The sequence below is a fragment of the Calonectris borealis genome, chromosome 4 (genome assembly GCF_964195595.1).
Source record: "Calonectris borealis chromosome 4, bCalBor7.hap1.2, whole genome shotgun sequence".
Taxonomy (NCBI): Eukaryota; Metazoa; Chordata; class Aves; order Procellariiformes; family Procellariidae; genus Calonectris; species Calonectris borealis.
In genome coordinates, this window is record NC_134315.1 from 17,229,233 (window position 1) to 17,249,625 (window position 20,393).

The following is a 20,393-nucleotide window of genomic DNA, read 5'->3' on the forward strand; positions in this document are numbered from 1 at the left end:
TCTATAGTGATGCTCACTTTGAGTGAGTGCATGTGCCCTGCAAATAATATGCAATAGGGTTTTTTAACAGTCATTTTCTTTATTTTACTTCTCATGTATTTCTGTTTATTGTTGCTGGATGTCATCATATGCTGTTTACTTTCAGAAATGTTACTGGGTTTGGAAATTATTTTTTTTTTCTTTTAAGATTATTATTTGTTTTATTACTTAAGCACATTCTTTTAATTTTTGTTCCAAATCTCATACTTGTTGATTTTTGACATTTATCAGTCATCACAGCATAGATGGCTCTTAATTAGTATTGCTCACTTAAAATCTGTGTAAGTAAACAAGTTATGAAGGTAGTTATTTTTTCTTTCATCTAGCAGTTGCTTGTGTTCACTATAAACATGACACCCTTAAAGTACAGCCAAAGTTTTTTCAATCAGCAGTATAAATCTAAACAGTCCCATCTGCTGGAGATACAGAGACTTGCTCTCTTACAGAAGAGTTCATCCTATTTTTTAGTTCGTGTTTTCACATCACAGAATGGAAAAATTTGAACGAGACTATAATCAGCTTTTGGAGTTGTTCAAAATCAAATGCTTCACTGATATTTTCTTATCTTGAATATTAATTCATATTGGATTCTATTTGCTAATTTATATGGTTAGTGAATTTAAAATACACCATGATTTGTTTAAAGCGTAACTTAGTGAGATATTTCAGTAACTCATGGTTTTGTGTTATTTTGACAGTAATCACTGTGATTTTTTTTATTACGTGTAAGGAAATAATGCCATTGGCTATCAGTTTTTAAAGTAAATTTTGGAATGTCTACAGTTAATATCAATGATGTGTGAAAACATACATCTGCTTTTTATTCTTTTCCTGATTTTTTTTTTCCTTTGGTTCTGCTTTGCCTTGGGTTATAAGTTCTGAGGGTCCAGGGTATGTTGTGGCATATTTATTCTGCTTCCTTTCTATAGCCTATTGTTTGTTGTACATAGCAGTGTAATTAGATTTTTTGCCTGTTCCATACAGTGGTTGTTGTCATCTGCTAGATACCTTGTTTATAGCACTGTAGTTTAGATCTATCTTGACGCTGTGTAATTGTCGTATTTGTATCTTACCTGGTTTTGGAAAAAAAAACTTTTTTGCACTTTTAAGTTATAATTTCTGAAATATAGGACAGACCTAGATTGGGTAGTACTAAACAATTAAAACATTTTGACATTTCATAGAGTTTTGTATGGCACTAACAGGAGCATATATTTCCTTTTTCTGTTAGTGCATAATTTGCATGTGTGTCATGGAAACACTGGAATGCTGGATTCTATGCAAAAGTGACTAAATATCTGTTTTATGATTATTAGTATTTTGGGACTCAGCCTCTTTAAACTGACAGAGCCAAAACGACCACTAAAGCCAAGAAGAAAAGAAAGGAAAAAGGTCACAGCACAGAATTTATCAGATGGAGACATAAAACTGTTAGTGAACATCATTAGAGCTTATGATATTCCAGTGAGAAAACCAGTGATGAGGTATGTTTAAATGCCTGTTCCCAGTACAGATTCATTTTTTGCAGCTGTTTTGAGGACAGCTGAAGCAACTAATGTTGAAATTCAGCCATGTGTGTTGTTTTGATCCTTATAATAAAAACATATATACATTTATCTTTTATTAATAATTTTCTTTTTATTAATATATATAATATATTAATATATGTGATATAATTATCTTTTTATTAATAATGATAAATACAAAATTGCTGGTTTGTAAGTTTGTAGAATATTATGATCATTTATCAATAACTGCTAAATTCAAGAAATATTTTACTAAAAACTGTATTCATCTGCTTGAGGAAAAAACTGGCTAAAAGATAACTTACAGCTTTGACAACATTAAAACTCTTGTAATATCAGATGAATTATACCTTAAGCAAGCCTGCTAGTTAGGGCAGTTGTAATTCATAATATCTTAATTAAATACCAAAAATAAGTATTAAAAAAATCCAGTTCTTCATTGTGGGATACCATATTTGCCTCCTGAGTGTAGCATGTTGGTCTTCTCCTTCATGAACTGTTTATTTAAGTTAATGAACTGAGCCTAATTCGCCTCTGACTAATTTTAAAGGTGACCGTTACCTTCAGGCGCATTAAGGCAATGCCTGCACTGCACGATGCTGTGTAATGTAAAGGTACTTGAGTTCTGAACAGTCTGGTTCAGTTCCAGAAGCAATGTATTAGTGCAGTGTTCTCTCTCTCTCTCCCAAAATGAATACACCTTGCATTTAACTCGGAGGTGTTTTCAAGCTGACCAGTTGCTGTGCATACAGAATTTAGCATCTTCTGCTGTTTTATCTCTTTACTATAATAAAGGCTCTGTTGGATTTCTGTAAATAAGTTCATATGGAGAAAAACAATTCATATTAGAAACATGTTGACAGGAAGAAAAAGGTGAAAATTTCAATTCATTATCAGTATTACAAAAATAACTAAAAACCCTCGCAGTCTTTTTGCATTATATGATATCTTATTTTGAGCTGCTTTCTCCATGAATAGTTATTCTTTTATAATCTCTACTGTGGTGTTACTACAAAAAAAGTTATGCGGAAACACCATAAAAATAAATGTATTAACATTTATTTTATTTCACTCATGGGTTGCTGATTGTGTAAGATTCATATGGGTTTAATTTTGTCGCAGAGGCCTTGCCTGGATACCATGAAGTCTACACTGTTTATGAATTCTGTGGGGATTCATCTCCTTAAACTGAAAAACCTGTAGCTCAAGGAGATTGTATGGGGGAGGCAAAAAAAAAAAGTCTGGGGTTGATAAGCTCTTTAGAAAAGAGAGCCTCCAGGCACAAAGTACTCTTTTGCAATGAGGCTTACAGGAACTATACACTCACTACCCTTTTCTGGCATTCTTTTCGTGTTATTTGATTGAATAAATATCTTTCCAAGGTTAAAATCATAACCTAAAAATATCAGAAGTATTTCCAGAATTCTGTATGGTTAATACAGAATGCGAGGGATTCATATTTTGTAATGTGTTCTCTGTCTTTTCTTGTTGTTGTCTGTTTCCTCTCATAGCAAACTTCAACAACCATCCAAATCTTCAAGGTCCTTTAATGAGATGTTTGCAGCCTCTTTGTCAGCTCAGAGCCCAACCGATAGCCCAGATTGGGCATTCAACCAGGTATATTACAAAACTAACATTTTCTTACGTGAAGTTGTGAGCATTTTTCTTTTCCACAGACAGTAACATTTACCACCAGAAAGATACCTTATTAATGAGGTTGGCTTGCGCACTCCTTGATCTCCAAAAAGATAGTAAAGCTGCAAAAATTCAGAGAAGGGCGATAACAATGTCAGAAATACGGATGGCTACTGTACAGTGAAAAATGGTAGGGCTTTTCAGCCAGAACAGCAGTAACTGCGAGTAGGGGAGGAGGAATATGGTAGAGAGGTGCAAAATCATGAGTAATACAGAGGCTGTGGCTAGGGATTGACTGTTTAGTGGCTCTTTCAGTACAAGGGTGAGGGATCGTCAAATGAAGCTGGTAGAAGTTAGGTTCAAAACAAACAGAAGGTTGTGATTCTTCATGCAGCAGTTAGTAGGTGCCCAGAGAAGTTGCTTACAAGTATTGTGGACTAAAGAGGTTTGCTTGCATTGAAGTGGGTATTGGACAAGTATTTGGAAGAGTGATCCATTGGGAGTTACTAAATAGAAAAATCATTACAGGTTTAGGAAAGTCCTTCATCTGAAAGTGGTTGAAGCCTGGAAGAGTAATAGGAGAAAATATCATATATGCCTGCTCTGTTCTTACTCTTCCATGTGTGTCTGCTGTTGGCCATTTTCACAGCCTGAATTTTGGGTCCGGTGCACTCTTAGTCTAAACCAGCACAGCCATTCTTATGGCCAATACTGAAACTACATTTGCTTGCTATTGAGAACTAAATTCAGTGTCCTTCTGAATGAAGATGGAAGCCCTTCAGGGTTTTTTCCTATGATTTTCTTATGATTTTCCATCAATATTATTGTTTCTTGAAAAGTAGAAAAGGTTCTGCCACATGCATTTGAACGCTCATGAAATGTTCCATTAAGACATTTTTAATCACATTAGGGGTTTGTTGTGTTTCGTAGGAGTTCCTTATCTGTAATAGGGACCAGTTTTAGAGACAACCAGGATGGTAGCAGTAGGCTTCCTGGATTACAGATAAGAGGATACAAGTGCACTTTTTTCCACTGGTGTCTGGATCACATGTTCTGTTTCAGTTACCTTCTTTGATTAGATAGCCAGTAGCTTTCCCACTCTCAGGGGAAAATGTGGTTTTGATGGTGTATATAAATATGTCAAGTATTCTGAATACACATAATCTTTTGGAAATGCTAACATATAAAATATTTTTAAAAGCTTCATAAATGTTTAGAAGCCTTGGAAGTGCAATATTTAAAGTGTATTAAAGTTTTATCTGGGCTGGACCAGCCTGGTCTCCACAAAGGATACGTTTATTTTTCTAAATACATGAAAATGTGTAATTTAATATGTTCTGATGAATTTTTATAGACGTCCGTTTCCTTTCTTTTGATCTCAATTTATAGGTTTTAGTCCGTCCTTTTGTAGAAGTTTCTTTTCAGCGAACAGTCTGCCGGACAACAACAGCAGAGGGTCCAAACCCCAACTGGAATGAGGAACTTGAGCTTCCATTTAGGTATGGCAAAATGAAATCAAATTATTTCTGAGTAATAATAATTTAATTTGAGCATGCAAATTTATTCAAATTTTTCCTATTCTGTTCAAATCACTTTTTTGGTTTATTTAACCTTTTCAGAGCTCCTAACAGTGACTACAGCACCCACAGTTTACAGTCAGTGAAGGATGAAGTCTTCATTAATGTTTTTGATGAAGTACTTCATGATGCTGTAGAGGTGAGTTCATAATTGAAGGACAGTGTACATTACAGAATATCATGAGCTTTTTGAAGTTGACAGAATAAGACTTTTCAGTGTAATGGCTTTCACCCTCCTGTTCCTTTTTTTCCTCTATTTTGTCATTCCTTACTGTTTTATATCCAGTCAATACTGCAAGATCGTTAGAGGGAGCAGTCTTTACAGTATTAACCTTTGTCTGTACAAATTAAGCTTGTACTATATAATCTGCTGCTAGAATTGAACATGTGTATGTAATCTATTTTACTGATATTTAATGAAATTGGAGATACTAAAATTGAGAGGCAACATATGATTTGTAATCTGAATTCTATTCTTCTTAAACTTAATCAGGATTTTTACTAAATTCCAGATGAATGATCCCAGTTCCTGTATGTTTTATTAACTATATTTTTATGTTCTGTCTCATCCTGTTTTACAAGCTGCTTGGTGAAAAAAAACATCTTTTGTTTGTATATATTAATTTTTTTGAATGAGATAAAAATGGCAAGTACTAGCAACAAGAGATTTTTGTAAGCTCTCAGTGTTGGCATAACTCCTTCCCCTGTTGAAACCAGTGAAAGCTTTCCCAGTCAATTCAGCATGCACAAAAATAGCAGCACTCAACATTCTTGAAAATATAACCCAAAAATAAATAATGCACACATTTCACTGAGAACAGAATTCTGTCCTCAAAACTGAAATGGAATTTGATGCAGCAGAAGGAAGAAAGGTACAGACTTGAAACTCAGATGTCACTCTAGCCTCTAGAGAATTTTTTTTTTTAAATAACTTGTAGGCTGATCATACTAGATCATACTAGATCATACTAGATTTGGAAATCCCTGATAGGCAATACACATGAAAACAGTGCTTCCATTCCACAGGGTTTAGTTAGATTTTCATACAATTTTACCTTCAGAAAGGTTTTTTAAATACTAGTAAAATATTTCATTAGAAGACCATAGCTTAATTTACTTTGTCTGAGAAGACTCTTGTGGACTCCTTGTCAGATTTTTGAGTTATCCATCACAGGTTATACAGGAGTTGAACCCTGAAGTGCAAGCACATTGTATCATGGACCATGACGTTCTTGTATTTGTTCAGCATCTGGCATGCTTGAAAGGCGTGCAGAATAATCATTGCCATAATAGTAACTGAACTTATATTTATAGTAAATTATTAAAACAATACAGAATTTTTATTAATGCGTTGATTGAATTAAAGGAAATTAAGCTGTCTTACAAAGTTTTATGTTGGGCAACTTTTTAATAGGATGATCATGAAAGAGGAAGTGGAATCCACACTCGTATTGAGAGACACTGGCTGGGATGTGTTAAGATTCCATTTACTACGATATATTTTCAAGCGAGGGTAGGTATCAATAACTTGGAGTAAATTTCTTAAAATACAAAACTGGAGAATGGAAAGGGGCTGCTAATGGCATGTCAGATTTAATGATGTTCTCTGTACTTGTTAGTTTATTTTGATGGAATTGTTTGAAAATATCTTTGAAACCACTGGTTTTTGTCAAATTTGGTGAGTATTTGTTAGTAAATTCAACATTTTGAAGGGAGAAGAGATAGACATACTTCTACACTGACAATGCAGCCTGACTTCCTTCAGTAATGAGGTTAAAAGTGCAAATTCTTTAGATGGTTTTGTCAGTGGCTTTTGAGATCTCTGGTATTGCACAGCCTACATAGGTGAACTAGGAATAGGAATATCACCTACATAGGTGATGGGAAACTTGACCTAACTCTTCTTTTTTCACACTTTTCATGAATCACCAAATTTTCACCTTTGCCTCTCCCAATCCCTTCTTTCCTCCATTTTTAGAACTTCTCAAGAGAAGTTGTCTTCAAGAGATACCAAGTTACTCATGGGAGTGATAGTAAAACATGCAGTTCTTTACAGGGGAAAGGCATTTTTTTTGTCCAGCCACCCATCCTGGACTTAGATTAAGGAAACTAATTTTTCACATCAATAGTCCTAATTGTAATCTTGCTGTAAGACTCTTTTTCTGCAGGGCAGTTACTTTCATGTAGATCAAGTCATCGTATCACAAAAGTCTGTTTCTTACTTCATGAAGATTCTGACATCAGTTGCATACCTAATGACACATTAATTTGCTCTTCTGTGGCTATATGGGGCACTTCTCAGAACCATAAGGGCTTTAAGACATACTGTGAGCCTCCTGGATTCTTTGAGTGGAGGATAAGTCTGTAGGGGTCTCATTTAATTTAAGTGCAGTGCTTGAAGCTCAAAGTAGTTTTCTTGGGCTTTCCATTTGCAAGGCATAACAGAACATAATTATCATGGGATTTAAGAAAGCATGGTATTCTTTTCATTGCTGAGAAATTTTGGACAGTGTATGTCTAACCAGTGCCAGTCCACTTGCTTCTGCTTGATCATTAATAATATGCTGTCTTCAACTTGGGAGGTTAATCAAGGAATTTAGGTGTTTGAGGGTTGTGGCGCCCTATAGAATGAAGCTTTCATTGACTTCAAAGAAGATGTAAGTAGGAAGAAGGTCTAGCCTTCTTTTCATGAGTCTTTGGCCATTCTGTACAGACAATGTCACATAATGTGACCACCGTTGTTATAGGTCAACAAACAAGAAAGAACAAGATCCTTTACTCTTTTTAGGGAAATGTTCCATGCTGAATGCATGAAATTCTCCTGAGAAGTGTGGCTGCTCACAGTCCTGAGAGACGTAATGGGCAGACTTAGACATTTTAACAGACTGCTTACCAATACGTAGTGAAGGACACAGCCTATAATCCATCTTTGAGGATTACCAATACTGATGTCAACCTCTGTTCTTCATACTTCTTGTTAGTGTATCAGTCTTTCTGTTGTAGAACCAGAGTAGCTCCAGGATTCCTGTCAGATGCACTCCTCACTCTCTTCGAGGAGGTGTTGCAATTTGTGATTCCCTAAGCATAGATCTTTCCAGCATTAGAGATTCTTTTCACTTGAACAGGATTTCTTACTGAATTTGAAAAAGCCTGATCAGTCCAGTGGTTATATCAAGGTGCAATTAAATTTCAGTAGCAAATGAAGCATTTCTTCATCCCATTCCACTATACTGCAGCAGAAATTCTGAGTGATTTATTTAGAGTTTTCTCCTCAACAAAACTTAATTTTGTTCTTAAATGTTTGATGGACCAGCCCAGTGAGTCATCTGTTCATCTTCCACATCCACTGAAGATGTCCTTCCTGATGGCAGTCATCTGAATTCTGCCCAAATCAGGAGGTTAATCTTCTCGCTTTTCTCTTAAAGCTATGTACTTCCACTGTTGAGACTTGCCTGAGCAAGTGTGGGGCATGGCATCTCTTGTTTGACACAACCTTTCAGAAAGACCTTGTCTTCTGTTTGTGGTGGCAGAGGGAGGTGCAGAGGGCTGGTGAGTCTATCAGAGCACTCTTCCGTGGGGAAGCTGGCTGAATGGGCCCAGTTCCAATTGCACCCAGGAAGCATCAGCAGCTTCTGCGTGGAAGGTGTCCAGCTGTGAGATGCCGGAGCATCATTCACGCATCACTCAAGCATAGGCAAAGGCCTGTTGGTGTGATGCTGCCTTCAGAAGCATAGTCCTGCAACCTGTATTTTGCCATTTTGTCATTTTTCCACGTAAATAGTGCCATTGCTGTTTGAAAGAAAAACAGTGAAAGGCTGGCACTCTCTCTGAGAACTGGTGTGTATGACTTCCATTACATTTGCATATTATGGACACTAATATTTAGAGAGGCTGAAATCCGGTTGTAATTAATGCATTTAACAATGAGATGTCTCATGTTTTCCCCACAGTTAATCAGTATATATGTCATATTCTCTCATTTTATTGTTTTGTAATTCAGATCACTAAAGAAATCAAAGGAATAAAATATTTGAATACAAGTAGCAATGTATTTGAGAAGGAAGTTTTGCTTTTTTGCTTCTAACGAGAAGTATTTCTCTGGATATGTTGTAGATTGATGGTACATTTAAGGTGGATATTCCTCCAGTCCTCCTTGGCTACAGCAAAGAAAAGAACCTAGGAATTGAGAGAGGTTATGATTCGGTGCGAAATCTGAGTGAGGGCTCATATATAACACTGTTTATTACCATTGAACCACAGCTCGTTCCTGGAGAGTCAATCAGAGAAAAGGTAACTAATCAGTAATTGATTGTATTCTTGCTTTTTGTTTCCAGTGGTGCAGTTCTTGAGATGCATATAAATAGGTATGCTTAGTGTACCGAAGGACATGAATACAAGTACGGAAGGACTTTAATACAAATTCTGAGTGTTCTACTTCAAATTTTTTAGCTCAGTTCAATTTAATTGGATGCACCATTAAGTTAGATGGACACTTAATGCATGAGAAATAACTTTCACCAGATACCTAGTTCCACTCTTAACAGAAATCAAATTTGCATTCATTATCTGTGAGCATGTAATTTTCTCATTTACTTCTATAAACAATGAAGTATTCATGTGAGTATTTGTGAACAGTGGACGAAAAGGAGGTGGCAGGTGCAAACATAGTATTTTCTTGCTTCTGTGTTTATGCTATTCAAATACAGCATTTATTATTTATGGCTTCATGCATGCCTCCAGATCTTGAAGATAATTATTTCTAAACAGCAGCTGTTACTTTTTTCAGTTATTTTACTAAACCAGAAGTGCCTTACTCTAACAACAACAATATGTAGTTAAAATGCGTACACCGCTTGCTATTTTATGTAATGCAATGATTTTGAGGTCCGTTCAGCAAGGATGTATGTTTTTCATGCACAAACAGCAGCAGTTCATTCTTTTCCAATTCAGTGCTACACTGGTCATTTATTAGAGACAAACAGGAACTGGAGAGAAAGGTCTATTGTTATGTAATTTCTTTTTCAGAATAAATACAAAATTGTATGATGCATTCTAAAAACCCTTCTTCCTGTTAAATTATAGTCTTGGAAACTATCCAGTCCTATGTTTTCTTGCTGTCGTGCGATACTGTGGGAATTGTTACAATTTAGTACTGTTGAAAATAAGGAAAATTAATAAAGTGCATTCATGGATGCCTTTTAAGGTTAATTAGTTCAAATGATAAAATGATTACTAAGACTCGCAACCATAAATATAAACTTAACAGCCTTAAAGCACCTTTAATAGATGAGACCTTATTCAAGAGTTTCATAGTCTTAATCTTTACATACAGTAATTAGTTGCTGGGAAAAAAAATGTACTGAATACGTAAGGAAACAGATCTCTTTATAGAAAGACCTGTCTCCAGTACTGTTTCAAAAGAAGAATGATAGAAATTCAAATAAGGAGCGAGATTATTGTAAAATATTATGGACTATATGTTGCAAATCTTGACCTCTTTAAATAATGAGCAAATGTTCAGGATTTCTTGCATAGATGCAATTTGATGCTTCGTTACCAAAAGGTTATGTATTGTATTAATGCTTAGTAAAATGGTGCAGTTTGGTAGCTATATTTAGAATTGATTTGAACACTTCAGAGGGAAAAACCAGTATGTTTTATTAAAGTCATAGATCTTTCTGACATAAGTTCTCTTTCATTTCAAATACGACGGTAGGAGCTAACTGCCCCTTGCCAAAACTCAGACATAAAGAACTAGAAGGAGACTGAAGTACCTTCCATTCTGAAGATGCAACAAAGAATCACAGTATACTAAATGAGTCCTGTTCTAAGTAGCAAGCAATACTACATGTCAAAGCTGCTCCTCACAAGGAGCCACACTGGGAAGACAAGGGGCAGTGGGTACAAGTTGCAGTGGGAGAGGTTTTATCTCGATATAAGAAAGAAATTTTTACAATAGGAACAGTCATTCACTCAATCCATCTCCCCAGGGACGTAGTAGAGTCCCCATCACTGGAGGTTTTCAAGATGCGATTGGACAGGGTGCTGGATAATCTCCTCTAGGCTCCCTTTCCCACAAAAGGTTGGACCAGATGGTCTTTTGAGGTCCCTTCCAACCTGGGCTGTTCTATGATTCTGTCAAAGCTAAACAGTACCAAAAAGTGTGCATTGTCACTGAAGTGGAAAAACAGTTGTGATTAATGAATCAGTAGGAGTTTTGCCAGGTTTTTGTTCACTCTTTGCAGTAGAGATTTTTCTAAATCTTATAAAAATTTTACTTGGCAGCAGATTATTTGTTTACCTTGGATACTAAGCCAAACCAAATTATTTTTTTTAGCAAACATTGTACAGGATTTTCAAATAATCCATTTTTTCAAAGCAATATAAATAGAAAACAATAAAATATAATTTCATGTTAGAGGAAACTCAGTAAAGCAGGACCAAATTCATTAAGAGACTGTTCTATTTTAGGTGTTATGTATCTAATGAAATCTGTACATAAAAACACTACTAAAGTGACATGTGTGTGTATTCTAACTGACTGAAAAAGTAATTATTCTGTGCTGCAACTCCCCAAATGTAACATACATACTTATTACAGGAAGTGTTTCACATAAAATGACAAAAACTAACTAAATATTTTTGCTGCCCTTTGTTCCTATTCCTAGCCATTCCTTCTGTAGTTAAGTCATTTGAAATACTTGTATAGTGTTTTAGGATGCTAAGCTTAATTTTAGTTCAATTTTACAATACCTTTCTTTGTTTCTTTACCTATTTTTCCTCTCTCTCTTGCTGTCCTTCCTGAATCTCTATATAGATGAATGAAATGCTTAAGAAGGTACAATATTAATAAACTAAATCAGTTGAGAGATTCCTGTTGTTCCCTGTTTAAGATTTAGCTTCGTTTTACGCCATTCAGCAATCTTTTTGCACTTTGCATTACTTGACTCTGACATAGCAGTTGTCTATTTGTCAGTAATATTTGCAGTGAATTACGACATTTAAATTTACAAAGTGCCGGAGGCTGTATATTTCGGCTGTTCATTATGGTTGAGAGGAATCATCACCACTGTGTGCCTTCTCTGCTGACTCGGAGGTCTAGCTGCAGGGCCCTGCCCAGCTGTTCCACCTCTGGTTAGTTTGAGAAGAAGGGTAACAAATGACAAAGTGGTTTATTTTGAACAAAAATATTATGAAGGATAAGCTTTAATTCTCAGCACTACTAGAAATACACAAGGGATTCTAAGGAGATATAAAAAACTATTTTGACTGATCCTAAGACCTTTAAAAGATGACATCTTAGGTGACATATGAGCAAATAGTTGTCATATTGTCATGTAATTAATACGTGCTTTTGAGTCCTAGATTTACTTCTGGAAAATCTCATCTAAAAGCGTTAACATTTTAGACAAGTCTGAATTATAAGGATTCATCTAAAAATTACTTGGACCTTCTCTGCAAATATTTTGGCATTGTGCAGGGTTGTAGCAGTTTTATTTACATAAAAATTACTGGGATTTTGTGCATAACCTCAATTGTGGTTTTAGTGGAGTGTGATGTGAATAGCATGTAGGATTAGTACCTAACCATAATTGTTTTCCTTTGAATTAATACGTGGTGGTACATACTCATCCCAGCAGTTTTACTTGGCCATAACTTTCACTACATTTTCAGTGCTTTAATAAAGCCAGCTACAGGTACAGGTCATTATGTGCATTCATAAGTAAATGCAAATTGCCTGATTTTCCATTACCTTTCTTATACATCTGTGAGCCAAAGTATATACGACAAGGAAAGTTCAAAATGCTATTAGGAAAAATGGTGAAATAAAGCCAAACATAGTAAAGACTTAAGCCCAAATTATAAATAAAACTATTTTTGTATGAATTCTACTGTCTTTTGAAGTTTGATACCCAAGAAGATGAGAAATTGCTCCAGGCAGCAGAAAAGTATGAAGCTGAATGTACATCAAAGTTTCCGAGCCGCCAATGCCTAACAACTGTAATTGACCTCAATGGGAAAACAGTTTTTATTACCAGATATATCAAACCTCTGAATCCACCACAGGAGCTTCTTGATGCCGTCCCGAATAGTTCTCAAACAGCAGCAGTAAGTACTTAGAAAAGATAGTGAAGTTTCTGGGATATAGATTTCAGAATGTGTGTGTTCGCATGTGCACATGCACATGCAGATAGCCGCATAACATTTTTATATGTTTGCTGTATACTACGCTTTTTGTAAAGAAAAAACTAGAGATGATACAAAATAAAGTAGTAACGACTACAGGTGATGCACAGTAAGTCTATCCATAATGATGCTGGAAAAGGATATTTGTCTTTTCTGGAAAAAAATAGGTATATTAATGAGTATTGTCCTTTAAAAGAAAAAGAATTATGCCAAACCTCAATGGGAGTAAATCATATCAATCTTTGATATAAGTTCTAAAATGAGCTAGCTGCTACTGTAGTGAGGTTAGTCAGTGTTTTGTCATCGGTATCTGTGGAAACAGCACTATGCTTCACATCTGGTATAATAATACCATTGTTAGATATCCATGTTGTGGATTGAAGGGGTGACTTGCTCTATTTTGTTTTCTTGCAGGAATTGGTGGCTCGATATGTTGCTTTGATTCCTTTTTTGCCAGATAGTGTGTCATTTGCTGGAATTTGTGATTTATGGAGTACATCAGATGTAAGTAATGCACTAAACAGAAGTTCTTTATCCTCTTGAATGTCATATGACATCCTAGCAGCCCCTGCTTTCGGGGGGAAATTGTGCTAGATGAGCTCTTGAGGTCCCTTCAGACCTAAATTACTCTGTGATTCTATTATTGTGAGGACTATTTTTCTTTATAAGCCGTTTATTTCAAAGAATGAGGACTAAAGCTTGAGAAAAGTTGCTCATCCTGATATGAGCCAAAATTTTTATCTTTCATAGGTGGCAATTGATTGACGCTAAGAATGCTTACGGCTTTAAGCTTTTCCTGGGTTTTTCAGTTATAAAACAATCCAAAATGGCTGGTCATGCAGAAGTGAAAGGATGCCGACTTTAAAACTAGACTTAAAATTGATCCAAGGAACCACAGAAAGAACATTGCATGTAATGTCAGCAATAATGGGATATTTAGCCTTCTCTGTCACATACAAATAAATCCTGTCATCTATAGAATAACAGCAGACATTAAGTTAATCATAGATGATGTTTCACCATCTCAAAACTTCTCTGCAGAATTCAGAATAACTCAAAAGACAAAGACCTTGGTTCTTGTGGTAAAATCTCAGATCTGCATCATGGATTTTCACAGCATTCACATTTGTCCTGCATGTTGAAACAGTGCCCAGTAAACAATAAAGATCAGTTGCAAAGATCTGAGAGGACTCTTTTGCTTCAGAAGTGTTAAGAAGTATTATTAAAAGTTGTAAGTTGAAAACACAGTTGATAACTGCATAGAAAGAGGCTTTTTTTTTCTTTATATCTATCTCAATTAGCAATTTCTTTATCTTTTGGCGGGAGATGAGGAAGAACACGCCGTGCTCTTGTGTAATTATTTTCTTGGTATGGGGAAAAAAGCCTGGCTTATCATTGGAAATGCTATTCCTGAGGTAAGAGGATTTTTTCATTTGGTCTGAATATTAACTTTTATTCTCTGAAGTCTTTGGTTCCCACCAATGGATAGAGTTGTTTCTTGCTGCATGTTTTTCCAGGAAGTTATCTAAACATTGGTGCAGCTGGAACTGATTTTTTTCAGAGCAAAAAATGTAAGTTGAAAGTGTATCTTAGTATAAATATCGTCTGGTTTTTTTTTTCTGGACCCATGCTTCCTTAATCTGGTAGTAGCTGTCATCCTCGTAGTACAATACCAAACATCTGTAAACGTCGATCGGACTTCAGCTTGTATTAATGGTGTGTGACGGAGTCAGGGTGGGATTGGGTAAAGGTTGAGAGGTGGCAGGAGAGGGTGAGGGGCTTGCCAGGGGTTCTTACTGGTACGTACCTGTCTCTTGATCCTCTCTCCAGCTGATGGCAAAGCGAAGAGTAATGGTAGATCTGTTCAGGCTTGATCAGTCAATCTTCATCTGCCTTCTGTAATACAGGCAGATTAGGCAGTCTGCTTTGCCTTGGGCTGCTGTGTACCCCGTGTGAGCCCCCTGTGGCAGCAATCTGGCTTAGACTGGCTAAGAACTAAAACATTTAGATTCTTTTGCCTCTTAGGAGATGCATTTGTTCTCAGGGAAGCACTCAGATTTCCAGGTAACCAATACTGCTCTTTTCAAAGAGATGGTAAGAATTTTTATAATGCAGATTTCCACCATTAGTATCTTAAATTACCAAGCACATGTGGAAGTTTTGCTGAACAGAATTTTGGTAAAAATCCCCGTCAAGACTAGTTTCTTTAGCACATTCTCAGATACTGCAGCGGCAGGAACAGGTACTCGGGTACACTCCTTCCACTCCAAATCTGATGGAGATGGTAGTCCTTAATAAAACATTCAGTTTATGCATGCTGTAAGGAGGGGGACTATTCCAGGTATTTCAAGGTACCTGGAAAATAGAAGAGTAGTTTAGGGATTCCTGATAGAGAATATAAAAAGATAGCTGGGAAATTCCTTATGTGCCTGTATGAGGGAAGGCTGATGGATGAGGCATCAAGTGTGCTGCCTAGGCTGCGGTCCTTCAACTTGGAGATTGCCCGTGGATGAGAGTTGTGGCAGCAGCCAAGTAAGACACGCTGATACTGAAGTGGCATACATTAAATATTCCTGTATATGGAATTTCACATCAGTTCATAGCTGACCCAAGACAACTTTCAGAATCTGTATTTTAAGAATGGCTCGGGGCTGTGTATGTCTAACATTTCTCGGCCACGTAAAAGACAGAGAACACATTATTATATAAGTCTTAGTTGGTTGGATTGTAATGAACCTGTAAATTCTTCCAACCAGTTTGCCCCAAAAAGGTACTATTAATCTCAATAGTAAAAATTTAATATTCCAAACAATACAAAGCATACTGTCTTTGTAGCCAGTTTTAAGACATTTTTCTCATACTTTTTTTTCTTCCTAGGGACCAACTGCATATGTATTAACTTTGGAACAAAGTCAGTATGTAATCTGGAATCCCAGTAGTGGATGTTTTTATGGGCAGTATGATACTTTCTGCCCCTTACAAAATGTGTATTGTCTGATCAGCTGTGATAATGTAAGTGTACCCAGTCTTGTCACATTTCTATACACATTTCTATACACATTTCTTGACCTTATGCATCATTTGTTCATCAATGTAACTATATTTGTGCTGCCATGTTATTAATGATTTTATTCAATCTTAAATAGGTTTTTCAGCTACTTTAAATACTTAAGAATTTTTTTTTAATCAGCATTTAGGTGGATCATGACATGCATTCATATAATTTTCGTTACTGGGTTTTACTTACATGTTTTCCAACTTGGATGGCCTAAGAATATATTCAGTTTACCACTGCTTAGCTGAGGAGTAATAATTCAGCAAAGCTAATAGTTTGCAGGTGAAATGTAACTGAAAAGTGAAGCATAGTGGAAGGAGTCACTTGACTTGCATACATAATGGCGGGCACAGCCCTGAATGGTCCAATGTGCAAAACGCAGAGCTGGCACTACAAGGCACAAAAACCGTATTGATTTTCTGCCTGGCGTCAAGTCCTCCTGTTTATTTGCTATAAAATACAAGTAATACTAGTGCCTGTTCACAATATATTATTCATTGTGTGGCTGGAAACCCTCCGAGAGATAGTAGTGAGGGAGAGGACAGAGAAGACATAGTAAGAGGTGCGCTGCTCAGGGCAGGTGAGCCAAAAGCCGCAGCATGGGGCAGAGCTGAGCCTCTGGCCGGAGGGATAGAAACCCTGGGCGGTTTCTGCCCGCAGCATTCCCCGACGGCTGGAGGCCAACCCTCACAGCTTCTGGGGACACAATAGCGAGGTAGAGAGATGTGTGAAAGTCTGAAACTGAGGAAACAGAAGGTGAGTTTAAAAAAAGAACCCTAGGATTTATTTGAATGAAAACTGGAAGTTGAGTTTAAAAGTTTGGTCCTCAGTTTTTTGGCACCATTATACGGAAACAGTCTTCCATTGTGCACCAAAATACAGCAAACATTTGCTTTTATTTTCTGTATTGAAAACATACCTGGAGAAGTCCTTTGAAGTGTCATGCATTATAAGTTTTGTTTTTTAATCTTCTGGGGTTTTATTCTAAACACAAGACTTTGGATGAGAATTTAATACTCTAAAGCATATTCATTTTAAAAGTGTCAGTTCTGTCTTTCATTGAAGGTGTTCTGGGGAGCGATTGAATTGGTTTGGGGGTTTTTTTTTAATTAGTACTAAACTTACAGTTAAGAAAAATGTAACTTAATTGTTAATTGCTGGAAGAAGCAACTAAGGACTTCAGCACTGACAACCTAATCAGCTAACCTTGAACTACAGAGCTCAACATCATCTTTCAGTCTACATGTAACTCCGAGCAGGTGTGCTGCCAGCAGAGCGATGCCACTTCATATCCAACAGGAAGAAAAAGCTATGCCATGCATATAGGCTGTACACAGAACCATCAGTTAACAAAAGGTTACATATTAATTAGTACATTAATTGTTGATACATTCTGCAGCCTTAGCGGTAGTTATTTAAAGGTTGTTTTGAACAAGAAGCCTACAATGCTTGCATGCTTCAGGTTAGGCTCAAACACAGACCAAATTGAGCGTCTATAAAGCAGCAGAGTGCAAGACATGGGTTCCCCTTGATGACAAAATATACATAGGAGCTGTATGTCTCTACAATATCTACTTACATTCTGCACATTAAGCTTGAAATAGCAATGGTGCTGAGGTGCAGCAGGCTACCAGGCATCACAGCTGCACTGTGCTGGGCAGTTGAAAGAATTTCATCAGAATTCAGAAAACACTTGTGTAGCAATCCATAGGGGTGGAAATGCAGCTCAGGACAGCGGAAGAAACTCTAGAGCATACTATAACCCAATACAATGATGCTGAAGTGATGGTAAAAGCAGAAAGCTTCTGAAAGCATAAAAACTGCCATGGTGCACAGTGGATGAGGTGTTGAAAAGGAAATGCTGGAGAAAAAAATGCAGCAGGAAGAGCTGCCAACTGCAGACAGTAATTCTGTTCATACACTGGTCTCAATTCATACTCAGAAGCCCAAGACATGACAGACCAGCACCATCTCTTTTGATGCAAGAATGCAAAAGTTGCACATCAGCTGTGACTATACAAGATTGCCTTGCTTCATATGAGCTCATACTGGTAATTGCTATAGGAGGTCAAGACTATAGAGTATTTTATTGCCATGTAAGTGCACTGTGTACCATAGCTGTGATTATATGCTGAAAGTCAAAAACAAACTTGCTTTCTCATAGGTTTGGTTTAATATGCAAGAATATGATTCCCCAGTAAGGACAAATTTTGATATCAGCAAACCAAAACTTTGGAAGTCTTTCTTTTCAAGAAGCTTGCCATACCCTGGTCTCTGCAGCGTTCAGGTATTAATCTATCTATCTATTACCAACTTCATTTAAGGGGGCGAGAGATCACAGACTTGGTATAAAGATTTGGACTTCTGTGGTTAAGTATATTCATGTAATAGCATTGGGTTTTAAAAAAATTTTCCCAGGCACTCCTTAAAAAATGAAAGCAGGAATACGGCAAAGTATTTGGTTTTATACAGAATGAATGCACATCTGTTTTCCTCTAAATATCTATGTAAGGTCTCAGGACAACAGTGAAGTAAATGGGACAAATCTCTAACACAACCCTATCCAAAGGCGTAGCTTGGTATTATAAAGAAAATGTCAACTTTTGTCTTACAGGAAGGCATTATTTTAAGCTGTACAGACATCCTTACTAAACAAACAGGAATTTTTATAGTTTATCAGAGGTATCAGCAGTTGAAGTTTACTGGGAAAAGGAAAAAACCCAGCATTACACACAAACATCTCATTAATGTTTTTATTATGTCTCTACTAAATAATAGATTATCACATAATTGTGAATGCATGCCAGTATCATCAAGGCATTAACTCCTGAAGTTACATTGCTGTATAGCTAGAAAAGACTGTGCTTTTTAATATTTACACTTTTTATTTATTGCTAGCCCGAAGAATTAGTTTATCAGCATTCAGACAAGGCTGCTGCGGTGGAACTACAGGGCAGGTAACTCTACCTCCAAAACAAATGCTGCTCATGAGGTGGAGCATCATCTTACATTCCTCAAGCGTATTCACACCTAGGTCCTAAAACCTTGCTTTGAATGCTAGGAATTGAGAATGGCCTAAAAAAAAAAAATCAGAAGCTGTAGTTCACAGGACTTTTTGAAATTTTCTCTTTGATCAGTTCTTTCTATCTGGTAATCTCTATCAAGCATTGCTGTACAGTTTCCTAAGAAGCAAAATGCTGTAGAGGGATGAGAGGAGAGGATGTAGACTAAAAAGGGTTTTAAGGCCCTGGCCTCCCATTCTGTTACTGAACATGCAGGCACCTTACAGCTATGTTGGCATTGCTTTTCTGTCCTTTCAGGTAGCAGTAAATTTAACTGAGGTCATTTGTGTTCCCCATAATCTGTACTAAGTATCTCAAGAGAGATCAGTTCAGGTGTCCAGTAAATACAATTGTAATAATCAGTATATTACATTGCAGGATTGAAAAAATATTAAAAGATAAGATTATGGAATGGAGACCAAGGCACCTAACTCGTTGGAACAGATACTGTACCTCTACCCTACGTAACTTTCTGCCGCTGCTGGAACAAAACCAAGGCAAAGATGTAGAAGATGACCATCAGGCAGAGCTGCAAAAACAGCTAGGAGATTACAGGGTATATTTGTGAACATATATGGCTTGTGCATGGAAGTAGAAATCTAAATCCCTAGGATTTAGTATCGCTACTCTGTGGTACAGAAGAGTGTCCTAGGCTATTTATTTCCTCTACTACCAAAAATCACAAGAGCTTTTATACCAAAGATAAGCCAATGTAATACTTACAGAGTGAAGGAGGGATTTTATTTCATTTGTAGATGTTGAAGATAAAAACTTTCTGTTGAACATAAAGATAAGAATGTAAAGATAAACTGGCTGCACTGTTCTTGTATTATTGCTGTACCACAACAGTCACTACCTCCAATACATAAATACAAGTGCAGTCTCCTAGCACTGAATGCTTATGGGTTGATGGTGCATTAGCTCTCAAGTCTGGTCAGTAAGAATCTGGCACTGGTGCCGAATAGTGCCACACACAGTCCACTTACAGGTGCAGGAGCCCACACAACGATGTGCTTTACTTCAGTTCTCTGCTCTTCGCTCCACTCTTTAAAGATAGAAAAAAAAATTACTTGGGTATTCACTGCAGCCACCAGTGCACCCATGCATTCTTCCTCCAGGCTGTTCTAAAGGTTAGGTCCTTCTGCTTTTCATGTGAAACACACCTGGTAACAATACTGTACACAACTGTGGCAATCTTCAAAATGAGTTGAGGTTTCAGTTCCTGTTGGACCTGAAATGTATTATGGGCAGGAGACATTTGCCACCTCAAATCCCCAGCCAGTGCAGACAGGAGAACACAATGAATTAAGAC

General features: G+C 36.7%; 1 protein-coding gene across 1 annotated transcript in view; it reads left to right on the forward strand.

Moving 5' to 3' along the window:
- The window catches only part of LOC142081741 (complement C1q tumor necrosis factor-related protein 7), a 74,809-nt gene that overhangs the window by 53,228 nt on the left and 1,188 nt on the right, over positions 1 to 20,393 (forward strand). The window contains exons 24-36 of the mRNA XM_075148795.1: positions 1,356 to 1,523; positions 3,077 to 3,182; positions 4,590 to 4,699; positions 4,820 to 4,916; positions 6,192 to 6,290; positions 8,891 to 9,067; positions 12,683 to 12,886; positions 13,379 to 13,468; positions 14,266 to 14,379; positions 15,842 to 15,976; positions 18,184 to 18,306; positions 18,918 to 18,976; positions 19,460 to 19,637. Coding sequence (XP_075004896.1) covers positions 1,356 to 1,523; positions 3,077 to 3,182; positions 4,590 to 4,699; positions 4,820 to 4,916; positions 6,192 to 6,290; positions 8,891 to 9,067; positions 12,683 to 12,886; positions 13,379 to 13,468; positions 14,266 to 14,379; positions 15,842 to 15,976; positions 18,184 to 18,306; positions 18,918 to 18,976; positions 19,460 to 19,637 — 1,660 coding nt within the window. The remainder of the gene's footprint in view (positions 1 to 1,355; positions 1,524 to 3,076; positions 3,183 to 4,589; positions 4,700 to 4,819; positions 4,917 to 6,191; positions 6,291 to 8,890; positions 9,068 to 12,682; positions 12,887 to 13,378; positions 13,469 to 14,265; positions 14,380 to 15,841; positions 15,977 to 18,183; positions 18,307 to 18,917; positions 18,977 to 19,459; positions 19,638 to 20,393) is intronic.